Genomic DNA, 12,665 nt, shown 5'->3' with positions numbered 1-12,665 from the left:
TTTGCATTTCTCAACACTGAATTTCATCTGCCATTTGGTTGCCCAGTCACCCAGTTTTGTGAGATCCCTTTGTAGCTCTTTGCAGTCTGCCTGGGACCTAACTATCTTGAGTGCTTTTATATCATCTGCAAATTTTGCCACCTCACTGTTTATCCCTTTTTTCAGATCACTTATGAATATGTTAAATAGGACTGGGCCAAGTACAGGCCCCTGGGGGACACCACTATTTACCTCTCTTCATTCTGAAAACTGACCATTTATTCCTACTCTTTGTTTCGTGTCTTTTAACCAGCTGCTGATCCATGAGAGGACCTTCCCTCTTATCCCATGAGAGCTTACTTTGCTGAAGAGCTGGATCACCCTCATGCACATGCTTGTTGACCCCCTTAAAAAATTCTAGTAGATTGGGGAGGCAGGATTTCCCTTTACAAAAACCATGTTGACTCTTCCCCAACAAATCGTGTTCATGTGTGTGTCTGATAATTCTGTTCGTGACTATAGTTTCAACCAATTTGCCTACTACTCAAGTTTGGCTCACTGGCCTGTAATTGCTGGGATCGCCTCTGGAGCCTTTTTTAAAAATTGGCATCACATTAACTATGCTCCAGTCATCTGGTTCAAAAGCTGATTTAAATGAGAGGTTATATACCACAGTTAATAGTTCTGCAATTTCACACTTGAGTGCTTTCAGAACTCTTGGGTGATACCATCTGGTCCTGGTGACTTATTCCTGTTTAGTTTATCAACTTGTTCCCAAAACCTCCTCCACTGACACCTCAATCTGGGACAGTTTCTCAGATTTAACACCTAAAAGGAATGGCTCAAATGTGGGAATCTCCCTCACATCCTCAGCTGTGAAGACCGATGCAAAGAATTCATGTAGCTTCTCTGCAATGGCCTTATCCCCCTTGAGTGCTCCTTTGGCACCTTGATCGTCCAGTGGCCCCACTGGCTGTTTGGCAGCTTCCTGCTTCTGATGTTGTTAAAAAAAACCTGCTATTAGTTTTTTGTCTTTTGCTAGTTGCTCTTCACATTCTTTTTTGGCCGGCCTAAGTAGCCTTCACACTTAACTTGCCAGGGTTCATGCGCCTTTTTATCTTCCCCGCTGGGATTTGACTTCCAACTTTTAAAGGATGCCTTTTTGCCTCTACTCTGTTGTTTAGCCACGGTGGCACTTTTTTGGTTTTTATTCATACTTTTTTAAGTAGGGGGATACATTTAATTTGAGCCTTTATTATGTTGTTTTTTTAAAACGTTTCTATGCAGCTTGCAGGGATTTCACTTTTGGGACCGTGCCTTTTAATTTCTGTTTTACTCGCTTCCTCATTTTTTTGTAGTTCTCTTTTCTGAAACTAAATGCTACCATGGTGGGCTGCTGTGGTGTTTCCCCTCCCCCCACCCCCCAGGGATGTTAAATTTAATTACATTATGGTCACTATCACCAAGTAGTTCAGCTGTAGGCATCTTTTGGACCAGATCCTGTGCTCCACAAGAGCGGCCTCTCCCCTTGTGGGTTCCTGGGCTAGCTGCTCCAAGGAGCAGCCATTTCATGTGTCTAGAAACTTTATCTCAGCATCCTGTCCTGAGGTCGCATTTCCCAAGTCAGTATGGGGACAGTTGAAATCCCTCATTATTACTGAGTTTTCTATTCTTATAGCCTCTCTAATCTCCCTGAGCATTTCATAGTCACTCTCACCAACCTGGTCAGGTGGTCAGTAATAGATCCCTACAGCTACGTTCTTATTATTCAAGCATGGAATTACTATCCATAGAGATTCTACAGTACTGTTAGATTCATTTAAGATTTTTACTAACTTGACTCCATGCTTTCTTTCACATATAGTGCCTCTCCCATAAGAACGGCCAGACTGGGTCAGACCAAAGGTCCATCCAGCCCAGTATCCTGTCTACCAACAGTGGCCAATGCCAGGTGCCCCAGAGGGAGCGAACAGAACAAGTAATGATCAAGTGATCTCTCTCCTGCCATCCATCTGCACCCTCTGACAAACAGAGGCTAGGGACACCATTCCTTCCCCATCCTGGCTAACAGCCATTAATGGACTTAACCTCCATGAATTTATCCAGTTCTCTTTTAAACCCTGTTATAGTCCTAGCCTTCACAACCTCCTCAGGCAAGGAGTTCCACAGGTTGACTGTGTGCTGAGTGAAGAAGAACTTCCTTTTATTTGGTTTAAACCTACTGCCCACTAATTTCATTTGGTGGCCCCTAGTTCTTATATTATGGGAACAAGTAAATAACTTTTCCCTATTCACTTTCTCCACACCACTCATGATTTTATAGACCACTACCATATCCCCCTTCGCCTCCTCTTTTCCAACCTGAAAAGTCCTAGCCTCTTTAATCTCTCCTCATATGGGACCCGTTCCAAACCCCTCATCATTTTAGTTGCCCTTTTCTGAACTTTTCTAATGCCAGTATATCTTTTTTGAGATGAGGGGACCACATCTGTATACACTATTCAAGATGTGGGCGTATCATGGATTTATATAAGGGCAATAAGATATTCTCCATCTTATTCTCTATCCCTTTTTTAATGATTCCTAACATCCCATTTGCTTTTTTGACTGCGACTGCACACTGCATGGACGTCTTCAGAGAACTATCCACGATGACTCCAAGATCTTTCTCCCGATTAGTTGTAGCTAAATTAGCCCCCCATCATATTGTATGTATAGTTGGGGTTATTTTTTCCAATGTGCATTATTTTACATTTATCCACATTAAATTTCATTTGCCATTTTGTTGCCCAATCACTTAGTTTTGTGAGATCTTTCTGAAGTTCTTCACAGTCTGCTTTGGCCTTAACTATCTTGAGCAGTTTAGTATCGTCTGCAAACTTTGCCACCTCACTGTTTACCCCCTTCTCCAGATCATTTATGAATAAGTTGAATAGGATTGGTCCTCGGACTGACCCTTGAGGAACACTACTAGTTACCCCTCTCCATTCTGAAATAAATTTTACCATTTATTCCTACCCTTTGTTCCCTGTCTTTTAACCAGTTCTCAATCTATGAAAGGTTCTTCCCTCTTATCCCATGACAACTTAATTTATGTAAGAGCCTTTGGTGAGGGACCTTGTCAAAGGCTTTTTGGAAATCTAAGTACACTATGTCCACTGGATCTCCCTTGTCCACATGTTTGTTGACCCCTCAAAAGAACGCTAATAGATTAGTAAGACATGATTTCCCTTTGCAGAAACCATGTTGACTTTTGCCCAACAATTCATGTTCTTCTATGTGTTTGACAATTTTATTCTTTTCTGTTGTTTCAACTAATTTGCCCGGTACTGACGTTAGACTTACCGGTCTGTCATTGCTGGGATCACCCCTAGAGTCCTTCTTAAATATTGGCGTTACATTAGCTATCTTCCAGTCATTGGGTACAGAAGCTAATTTAAAGGACAGGTTACAAACCATAGTTAATAGTTCTGCAATTTCACATTTGAGTTCTTTCGGAACTCTTGGGTGAATGCCATCTGGTCCTGGTGACTTGTTACTGTTAAGTTTCTCAATTAATTCCAAAACCTCCTCTAACGACACTTCAATCTGTGACAATTCCTCAGATCTGTCACCTACAAAAGACGGCTCAGGTTTGGGAATCTCCTTCACATCCTCAGCCGTGAAGACTGAAGCAAAGAATTCATTTAGTTTCTCTGCGATGACTTTATCGTCTTTAAGTGCTCCTTTTGTATCTCGATCGTCCAGGGGCCCCACTGTTTGTTTAGCAGGCTTCCTGCTTCTGATGTACTTAAAAACATTTTGTTATTACTGGGACGAAGTGGGACTGTTCTTAATGTTTCCTCTGAATACTGTAGGGGTGCCTCAGTTTCCCCTAGGCATTTCTTAAGTCTCTAGGGGGTGGGATAAGGGGGTGTAATTGTTGCAGAGCAAAGGGCCAGGGTACATAAATGGCCGATACTCTGTCTCCTGGCAGATGATGGCCTGGGCCCTTCCCCACTGCAAGGTGAGAGCTAAAGGGTTGGAGAACAAAGAAATCAGGTGCCCTTTTGGCCTGGAAAAGGGACAAAGCCCAGAGGAGGGGGGGCTGGGGAGAGTTTCGGTTTGGGGCTGGCTGGGGACGAGAAGTGAAGGGCAGATGGGATTGTCTGGCTCACTGCTCCCCAAAATGGACCCGGCTGAGGGGTCCTGTTCTCTGTACCTACAAGGTCTGTGTTAGACCGTGTTCCTGTTGTCTAATAAACCTCTGTTTTACTGGCTGGCTGAGAGTCACGTCTGACTGCGGAGTTGGGGTGCAGGACCCTCTGGCTTCCCCAGGACCCCGCCTGGGTGGACTTGCTGTGGGAAGCACACGGAGGGGCAAGGGATGCTTAATGCTTCGAGGTCAGACCCAGGAAGGTGGAAGCTGTGTGAGCTTCTTGCCCTGAAGACAGGCTGCTCACAGAACGGAGACTTCCCCAGAGTCCGGCCTGGCTTCGTAGGGAGCAGTTCCAGAGCATCGCCCGGGGACTCCGTGACAATTACCTTTTGAGTTTTTGGCTAGCTGTTCTTCCAACTCCTTTTTGGCTTTTCTTATTACATTTTCACATTTAATTTGGCAGTGTTTATGCTCCTTTCTATTTACCTCACTAGGATTTGACTTCCACTTTTTAAAATATGCCTTTTTATCTCTCACTGCTTCTTTTACATGGTTGTTAAGCCACGGTGGCTCTTTTTTAGTTCTTTTACTCTGTTTTTTAATTTGGGGTATTCATTTAAGTTGAGCCTCTATTATGGTGTCTTTGAAAAGTGTCCAAGCAGTCATTTAAAGTATCGAGAAATTTTGTCTCTGCATTTCGTCCTGAGGTGACATGTACCCAGTCACTATGGAGATAACTGAAATCCCCCACTACTATTGAGTTCTTTATTTCAATAGCCTCTCTAAGCTCCCTTAGCGTTTCATCGTCACTGTCACTGTCCTGGTCAGGTGGTCGATAATAGATCCCTACTGTTATATTCTTATTAGAGCCTGGAATTACTATCCATGGAGATTCTATGGAACATGTGGATTCATTTAAGATTTTTATTTCGTTTGATTCTAAACTTTCTTTCACATATAGTGCCCCACCAGCACAACCGACTGTCATTCCTGTATAATTTATACCCTGCTATTACTGTGTCCCATTGATTATACGTGTTCCACCAAGTTTCTGCCAGGCCTTGTTTAATACAAGGCACTCAGGTTCACCCATCTTAGTATTTAGTCTTCTTGCATTTGTATACAAGCACTTATTACATCTGTCACTTTTGAGTTGTCTGCCTTCATGTGATGGAATTGAATGGGCCTTTTTTTCATTTGACTGTTTCTCTTCAATTCCTCCCTGTACTTTATCAAGTTCCATCCTCTCCTCTTTACTAGGCTAAAGAGTATCCCTTTTAATAAATCCTCCCCTAAGGAATGTCTGTCCAAACCATGTGCTCCTCTGCACCTGTCAGCTTTCCCTCCGCTCTTAGTTTAAAAACGCCTCTGATCTTTTGAATTTTCTTGCTAGCAGTCTGGTTCCGGTTTGGTTTAGGTGGAGTCCATCCTTCCTATACAGACTCCTTCTTTCCTAAAAGGTTCCCCAGTTCCTAATAACACTAAACCCCACCGCCCTACACCATCCTCTCATCCATGCACTGAGACCCCACAGTTCTGTTGAACTGGCCCTGTGCGTGGATCTGGAAGCATTTCAGAGAATGTTACCAGGGAGATTCCAGAGTTTAATCTCTTGCCTACATTTGGCCTCCAGGACCTCTCTCCCACCTTCCCCTATGTCACTGGTACCTACATGTACCACGGGCTCCTCCCCAGCATTGCACATAAGTCTGAGCGACCTGCAATCTTTGCACCCAGCAGGCAAGTCACCATGTGGTTCTCCCGGTCACCACAAGCCCAGCTCTCTTTATTTCTAATGACTGATTTCCCCATTGCTATTCCCGGTCTCTTCCTACTACTTGGGATTCCCTCCCCTGGACAGGTCTCCTCAGTGCAAGAGGACACCATGACATCATCTGGAAGGAGGGTCCCACCTATGGGGTAGTTCCTGCCCCCAAGCTGTTGCTATGTCTGTCTCAGAGCCCCCCAGCCAGCCCTTTCCTAGGCAGAGCTCCTGCTAATCCCAGAACACAGAGCACATCTGGCCGGGCCCCATGATCCACTGCCAGCCCCCTCCCCATCCACACCGTCACCTGGATCCTCGGTGGCTGCCTGTAGACAAGATGCATGTAGCGTTCAAAGGCCTCGTCCTGCAGCTTCTTGTGCAGCCTGGGCTTCCTGGCGGCGGAGAGCTTCCCCTGCTGAATGAGGAGCAGATCCTGGTCCCTCGCGGCCAGCTGGGCACAGGCCTGCAACATTCAAAGGGGCCCTGGCTCACGGTCGTTCCAGGCAGGCTGAGAAGCCCAATGACTGTCTGGGGAAGTGGCAGGGCTTGGGAAGCGGGTCTGCAGCTGCCAGGCAGTCACTGGCATGCAGCAGAGCCCACCCACGACAGCAGCCATTGTGGTGGGGGGCTGGGAACAGCAGACGGCTGCCCAGATCCGGGGGCTGTGCAGGGACTGGAGGGCCAGAGGCTGCGCATGGGCCAGAGGTGCCTGTGGCTCAGGGCTTGGTGCCAGCCCTTTCCCACGGTCTGAGGTCAGGACCCACACTGGGGGCCTGGTGCCCAGTGTCTGGTGCCTGGATTTCGTGCCCCTGCAGGCCCAGGGGCCGTCCATGTCCTTACTGACTAACAGGGCCCACCTCCCAGCCTCCCCCCCCCGCATCCCTGCTCGAGCAAGCTCCGACAGGGCAGAATCTTTGGCCCAGTGGGATTGGTGCTTCGGCCTATCACTCAGGTGCTCTGGACCAGCGCTGGGGGAGGCAGGGCCAGCAGCTTGCCGTCCCACCGTCAGGCGTCACCTCCTCCTTCTCCTGGCGCACCCAAGAGTAGTCCTCATCCTTCTTGAGCTTCCAGGGGAGCAGCGGCACGCACAGCCTGCAGAGAGGGACACGCCTGTCAAGAGCCAGGCTCACGGCCCCCAGGCCATCCACCGGCCTTGGCCCGCCACAGCCAGGGCGGCAACCCCAGACACGTGGCCCTAAACCCTCACAGAAGCAAGAGACGGCTCATCGGGTGCAAACTAGCACCAGCGTCCCCCAGGGATCTCAGAACACCCCACTCACCGCACGTCCCCTCCCCTGCCTGAGCGCACCTGGGGCAGCAGACCCTGGGCTGCCCCTCCCCTCGCTCTCAGGGCGACAGCAGCCTGCCTGGGGCTGCACTCCGCAGGGGTGGGAGGGGCTGCCCGAGCCAAGAGACATGACCCAGGGCCGCCGGTGGGCCGCCCAGCGTTGCCCCAACGAGGGCCACGCGGGTCAGGAACGTCGGGTGTGGGGGTATGGGCCTGTCTGTGTGTCCGTCTGTCTGTCCCCATGTGTGTCTGGCCATCCATCTGTCCCTACTTGTGGGTATGTCCATCTGTCTGTCTGTCCCCACGTGTATGTGTCCCCACGTCCGCCTGTCACCAAATGAGTGTGTGGGGTGTGCCCACAGTTGCTTTTCGGTGAGGACTCCCCCCATGTACTCGCTGGTGCCCCCCCATTACACTGCTCTTAGGCAGATCTGCAGCCACTGCCCTCGACCCCTCCCCACACCCAGCTCTGAGGCTGTGCGTTCTGGATCCGCAGAGAATCCCTCGGTCCAGGCGGAAAACTTCTCTTCCTCCTGAGGACACTGGGGATGAGGGATGGAGCTTGCAGAGCTCACAACATGGAGCACAGCAGGGGAGAGTGTTGGGGGGGTCCTCCAGCCATGGCAGAGAGGGTGCACTCACGGTGGGGAGGTTCTCCGGCCATGGCGGTGTGGGTGCACCCGGGGGGGGTGGGAGGTTCTCCAGCCACGGCAAAGCGGGTGCATCGGGGGGGGAGGGGAGGTCCTCCAGCCATGGCAGCGTGGGTGTACCCGGGGCGGGGAGGTTCTCTGGCCATGGCAGAGGGGGTGCACCCAGGGAGTGGGGGGAAAGTCCTCTGGCCATGGCAGGGTGGGTGCAGCCGGGGGGGAGGTTCTCTGGTCATGGCAGAGGGGTCGCACCCAGGGAGTGTAGGGAAAGTCCTCCGGCCATGGCGGTGTGGGTGCAGCCGGGGGGGGGAGGTTCTCTGGTCATGGCAGAGGGGTCGCACCCAGGGAGTGGGGGGAAAGTCCTCTGGCCATGGCGGTGTGGGTGCAGCCGGGGGAGAGGTTCTCTGGCCAGGGCAGAGGGGGTGCACCCAGGGAGTGGGGGGAAAGTCTTCTGGCCATGGCAGTGTGGGTGCACCCAGGGGGGAGGTTCTCCGGCCATGGCAGAGGGGATGCACCCAGGGAGTGGGGGGGAAAGTCTTCTGGCCATGGCGGTGTGGAACCGTGTATTTGGCAGGAGCTTGGAGCACCCGGCCTGACAGTGGGGCAGACCCCTGGCTGGGCTCACTTGACAGAGAGGGAATGAGGGTCCAGGAGCAACCGTTGTCTGGCGTCCTTGTTAAGGGGCCGCAGTGAGCCCTCGCTGATGGGGAAAGGAGCGTCCTGCACGGGGTCTAGGAGGCTCATGCACAGCAGCTGCAGGAGAAAGAGGCCCTGAGTCTAGCCAGCTGCGGAGGGGCAGGGGCTCCTAGGGGAGGGCAGCACACATGGCATGGATGGAAGAGAACTGGTCCCCCCACGTCATCCACTCAGTGTCTAACTGCATCTCCGGGGACCCCCAGTTACTGCAGTCCCAGCCTCTCCCAGCAGGGGGTGCTGTGGGGAGCGGGGCAGGAGCTGGCTGGGGGGAGCTCCTGTCTACTCCAGCCCCAGCTTCTCCCAGCAGGGGGCACTGTGAGGAGTGGGGCAGGAGCTGGCTGGGGGGGAAGCTCCTGTCTACTCCAGCCCCAGCTTCTCCCAGCAGGGGGCACTGTGAGGAGTGGGGCAGGAGCTGGCTGGGGGGGGAAGCTCCTGTCTACTCCAGCCCCAGCCTCTCCCAGCAGGGAGCGCTGTGAGGAATGGGGCAGGGCACTGTCTATGGGGGGCGCTCCCGGCTACTCCAGACCCGGCCTCTCCCAGCAGACTGTGTCTGAGTGTTGGGGGGTCCTCCAGCCATGGCGGAGAGGGTGCACTCACGGTGGGGAGGTTCTCTGGTCATGGCGGTGTGGGTGCACCCGGGAGGGTGTGAGGTTCTCCAGCCACGGCAAAGCGGGTGCACCGGGGGGGAGAGGAGGTCCTCCAGCCACGGCGGCGTGGTTGCTAGGTACAGGGCTAGTCCGGGCAGACATTGTGCACAGAGTAGGCCCCTGTGGCAGGTATCCCTGAGCAGCCTGGTTCGTGTGTACCTGTGACAGGGCCCTGCCCAGCCCGTGCTGCCCTGCCCCCGGCGCTGGGCCCAAGCTCGGTCCGTACCTTGGTGAGATACAGCCTGGGCAGGTACTTGCTGTGGTGTATGCGGTGCAGATGCTGCTCCACGCCCAGCAGCAGGTCCCCGCACTCGTTCCCAAAGGCCAGGCTCTCCGGGATCGTGTTCAGCTTGAGGTGCCTGAGGAGAGAGGCGAGAGGTCGCGTGGCGGGGGAGCGTCGATCGGCACAGCCCCCCGCAGCAGCAGAGCGGCGTACAGCAGAGAGGCTAACAGAGGGAGTTTGCCTGGGATCTATCTGAGAGGAGGTACGCTAAGGGCTGCCTTAGGGAGGCTGTGTTGGTGAGTATCTGAGCGTCTGTTGTGGGGACAGTTTGACCGTGTGCTTGATTGGTGGTTTGAAAAGAGTGAATTGGGAGCGCTTTGTTCCAGGTGAGCCCTGAGTGGGCCTGACTGTTCTAAAAAGCCAGTCAGCTGCGAACCCGCTGAGCAGCGACCAGCAGAGCAGCGAACAGAGGGAGTTTGCCTGGGGAGAGCCCACTGAGGCTTACATCTGGCCGGCTTCTCAGTGTAGTTACTACAACTCCTGAGGAAGCTCGTAGAAGGAAGGTAATATGGATGCTGAGCGTTCAACTGCTGTGACCTGAACTGGATGTGCCATGTTTGTCTTTCTTCCACAGGACAGAAGCGACTTTGTCTGTACAAAGTGCAAGCTGGTCTCCATATTGGAAGAGAAGGTTCAAGGTCTGGAGAAACAGGTATCGACCCTGCTTTGCATAAGAGAAACTGAAGATTTCCTGGACAGATGTCGGGATATGCTTCTACGGGCACAATGTTCTGAAGATTCAGAGCAGGCTGCGCAGCGGAGACAGGAGGATGGTGAAGAAATTTGGCAGCATGTGACCTCCAGAAGAAGAAAGGGGAGCGTCCAAGGACCAACAACACAGATACAGCTAAGCAAGCGTTTTCATGTTCTCTCCACAGATACTAATGCGGAGAGTGGACCAGATGATACGTCTGAGGGAAGGGAGCAGAAGGAGACTCCGCCAATTGGAAGGCATGAGATGCACTGTCCTAGGGTTGGGGGTTCCACGGCTGAGCCGGCCAAGGCTCTCGATTGCACATGGCTGGGAGCCCAGGACCACGGGGGCAGGTAATTTCCATGCCCTGAACAGCCTGAGGCTGGTACAAGTTTGCCAGGTCCCAGAGTGACCTATCAGTCTGCGGGGCTGGGCCTGTGCCCCTCCGGCAGTGAGAGTCGGCACCAGAGACGGACGCTGCATTTTCTGTCTTTGCTGCTCATCATTCCCCTCGCGTGTTTGTCTGGTTTTGTCTTTCTGGAATTGGGATCAGCCTTTAGCAGCAGCCCCAGCCCCTCCCAGCTCTTTTCCCTTCCCCTAGGACAGTTCTTACCATCTTAACCCCAGCTAAGGGGCTGTCTGGCCAGGGGGGTTTCCCAGGGAAAGGGCCCCAGGGGTGGCTGTTAACATACCAGCCCCACGGAACCCCTGACGTTTCCAGCGCTCGCCCCGATGTGACGACTTCCCTGTGCAGGGTGAAGGGACATTTCTTGGGGTGTTTGCCACGGGACCAAGCTGGCTCAGCTCCCTGGATCCCAGACCTCGTTTAACACTGTGCAGCTCCAGTCAGTGACAGGAGCATGTTAACACCGGAGGCCCACAGACACCAGACCCCCAGGGCCGTGAGACCCACGCAAAGCCCCCACAGCGACTGCGGTATGGGCAGGATCTGGGCAGGGTCCCTGACAGGCCGTGCTGGCTGGCCTGGCAGGAGCGTCTTGGGACTGTTCTTAATGTTTCCTCTGAATATTGGGGGGGTGCCTCAGTTTCCCCTATGCAGTTCTTAAGTATCTAGGGAGTGGGATAAGGGTGTATGATCGTTGCAGAGCCCTAGAGGGCAGGTGTGTGCAGGAGTCTGGACACAGAGAATGGCCGACACCCTGTTTCCTGGCAACTGATGGCCTGGGCCCTTCCCCCCTCCAAGGTGAGAGCTAAAGGGTTGGAGAACAAAGGAATCAGGTGACCTCCTGGCCCCGGAAAGGAACAAAGCCCAGGGGAGGAGGGGCTGGAGGGAGTTTCAGTTTGGGGCTGGCTGGGACATGGAGTGAAGGGCAGACGTGGTTGTCTAGCTCACTGCTCCCCAAAATGGACCCAGCTGAGGGGTTCTGTTCTCTGCACCTACAAGCTCTGTTTTAGACCATGTTCCTGTCGTTTAATAAACCTCTGTTTTACTGGCTGGCTGAGAGTCACGTCTGACTGCGAAGTTGGGGTGCAGGACTCTCTGGCTTCCCCAGGAGCCCCGCCTGAGCGGAGTCGCTGTGGGAAGTGCACGGAGAGGCAGAGGACGCTGAATGCTCCGAGGTCAGACCCAGGAAGGTGGAAGCTGTGTGAGCTTTGTGTCCTGAAGACAGTCTGCTCCCAGAGAGGAGACTTCCCCAGAGTCCTGACTGGCTTCACGGGGAGCAGTTCCAGAGCATCGCCCAGGGACTCTGTGACAACTGGTGGCAGCGGTGGGATGTACTGCACCCCGTGGACGGCACTTCCTCCAGTAAGTGACTGGGAAGCAGTAAAACGAAGGGGGATTGACGGGGACCAGGCGTGCTGAAGATTCGGAGAGAGACGGTTTCAGGGGTGGTTAACCCCTGGGAGTGTGTGACCAGAGAGAAGGACTTTTGCAGTAACAGGGTTCCCCTGGGGATTGCAGCGAGCAGTCCAAGGGGCGGAGGAGTCTGCAGCTCGACCCTGGCAAAGAGGTGGTGACCTCGAGAAGGGCTGGCACACTAGGGGTTCTCCCTAGAAACAGTGGGGAGCTGAGAGCACACAGGCCTGTGAGTCCACAACAACTTGGGAAGAGCGAAGTGATGGCCTGTCACCATCTCCTTAAGAAGGACATTGTAAGCCTGTGCAGAAAGGAAGGGTTGAGCATTGGAAAGTTCACCAAAGCAGAGTTAATCGTGCAGCTGGAGGAGGATGACCGCTCTAAGGAACAGATTCCTGACCCCAAATGGGGCTACAGCAGGATCTGGGAGCAGCTGGAGTGGGAGCCAGGCAGCGCCAGGACTCCTGTCCCCGACCAGACGTGGGTCTTCACGATCGGGTTCCCCATCGGGGGATCGGAGACGGACGGGATTGGAGCTGAGTCCGAGAGAGCAAGAGGACTGTGAGAGACAGCGAGAGCCCGAGAAAGAGCTGCAGAAGCAGCAGCAGCATGAACTGGCGGTGGTGGGGCGGAGAGGCCTAGGGGACCCCTCAGGGGTGAGTGGGGATAGATCCCGGGGGGCCAGTTCCACAGGGAACCTCGAGACTAA

General features: G+C 53.2%; 1 protein-coding gene across 2 annotated transcripts in view; it reads right to left on the bottom strand.

Annotated features, from left to right (window-relative positions):
- Positions 1-12,665, bottom strand: part of WDR97 (WD repeat domain 97) — a 71,298-nt gene that overhangs the window by 42,839 nt on the left and 15,794 nt on the right. For both annotated transcript variants that reach the window (XM_075124853.1, XM_075124854.1), the window contains exons 9-12: positions 9,387-9,519; positions 8,443-8,570; positions 6,899-6,974; positions 6,190-6,345 (exon numbers count right to left, since the gene is read on the bottom strand). In XM_075124853.1, coding sequence (XP_074980954.1) covers positions 6,190-6,345; positions 6,899-6,974; positions 8,443-8,570; positions 9,387-9,519 — 493 coding nt within the window. The remainder of the gene's footprint in view (positions 1-6,189; positions 6,346-6,898; positions 6,975-8,442; positions 8,571-9,386; positions 9,520-12,665) is intronic.

This window comes from Caretta caretta, chromosome 2 (genome assembly GCF_965140235.1).
Source record: "Caretta caretta isolate rCarCar2 chromosome 2, rCarCar1.hap1, whole genome shotgun sequence".
Lineage (NCBI taxonomy): Eukaryota > Metazoa > Chordata > Testudines > Cheloniidae > Caretta > Caretta caretta.
The sequence above is the reverse complement of the archived record's forward strand: the minus strand, read 5'-3'. Positions and strand labels throughout refer to the sequence as shown.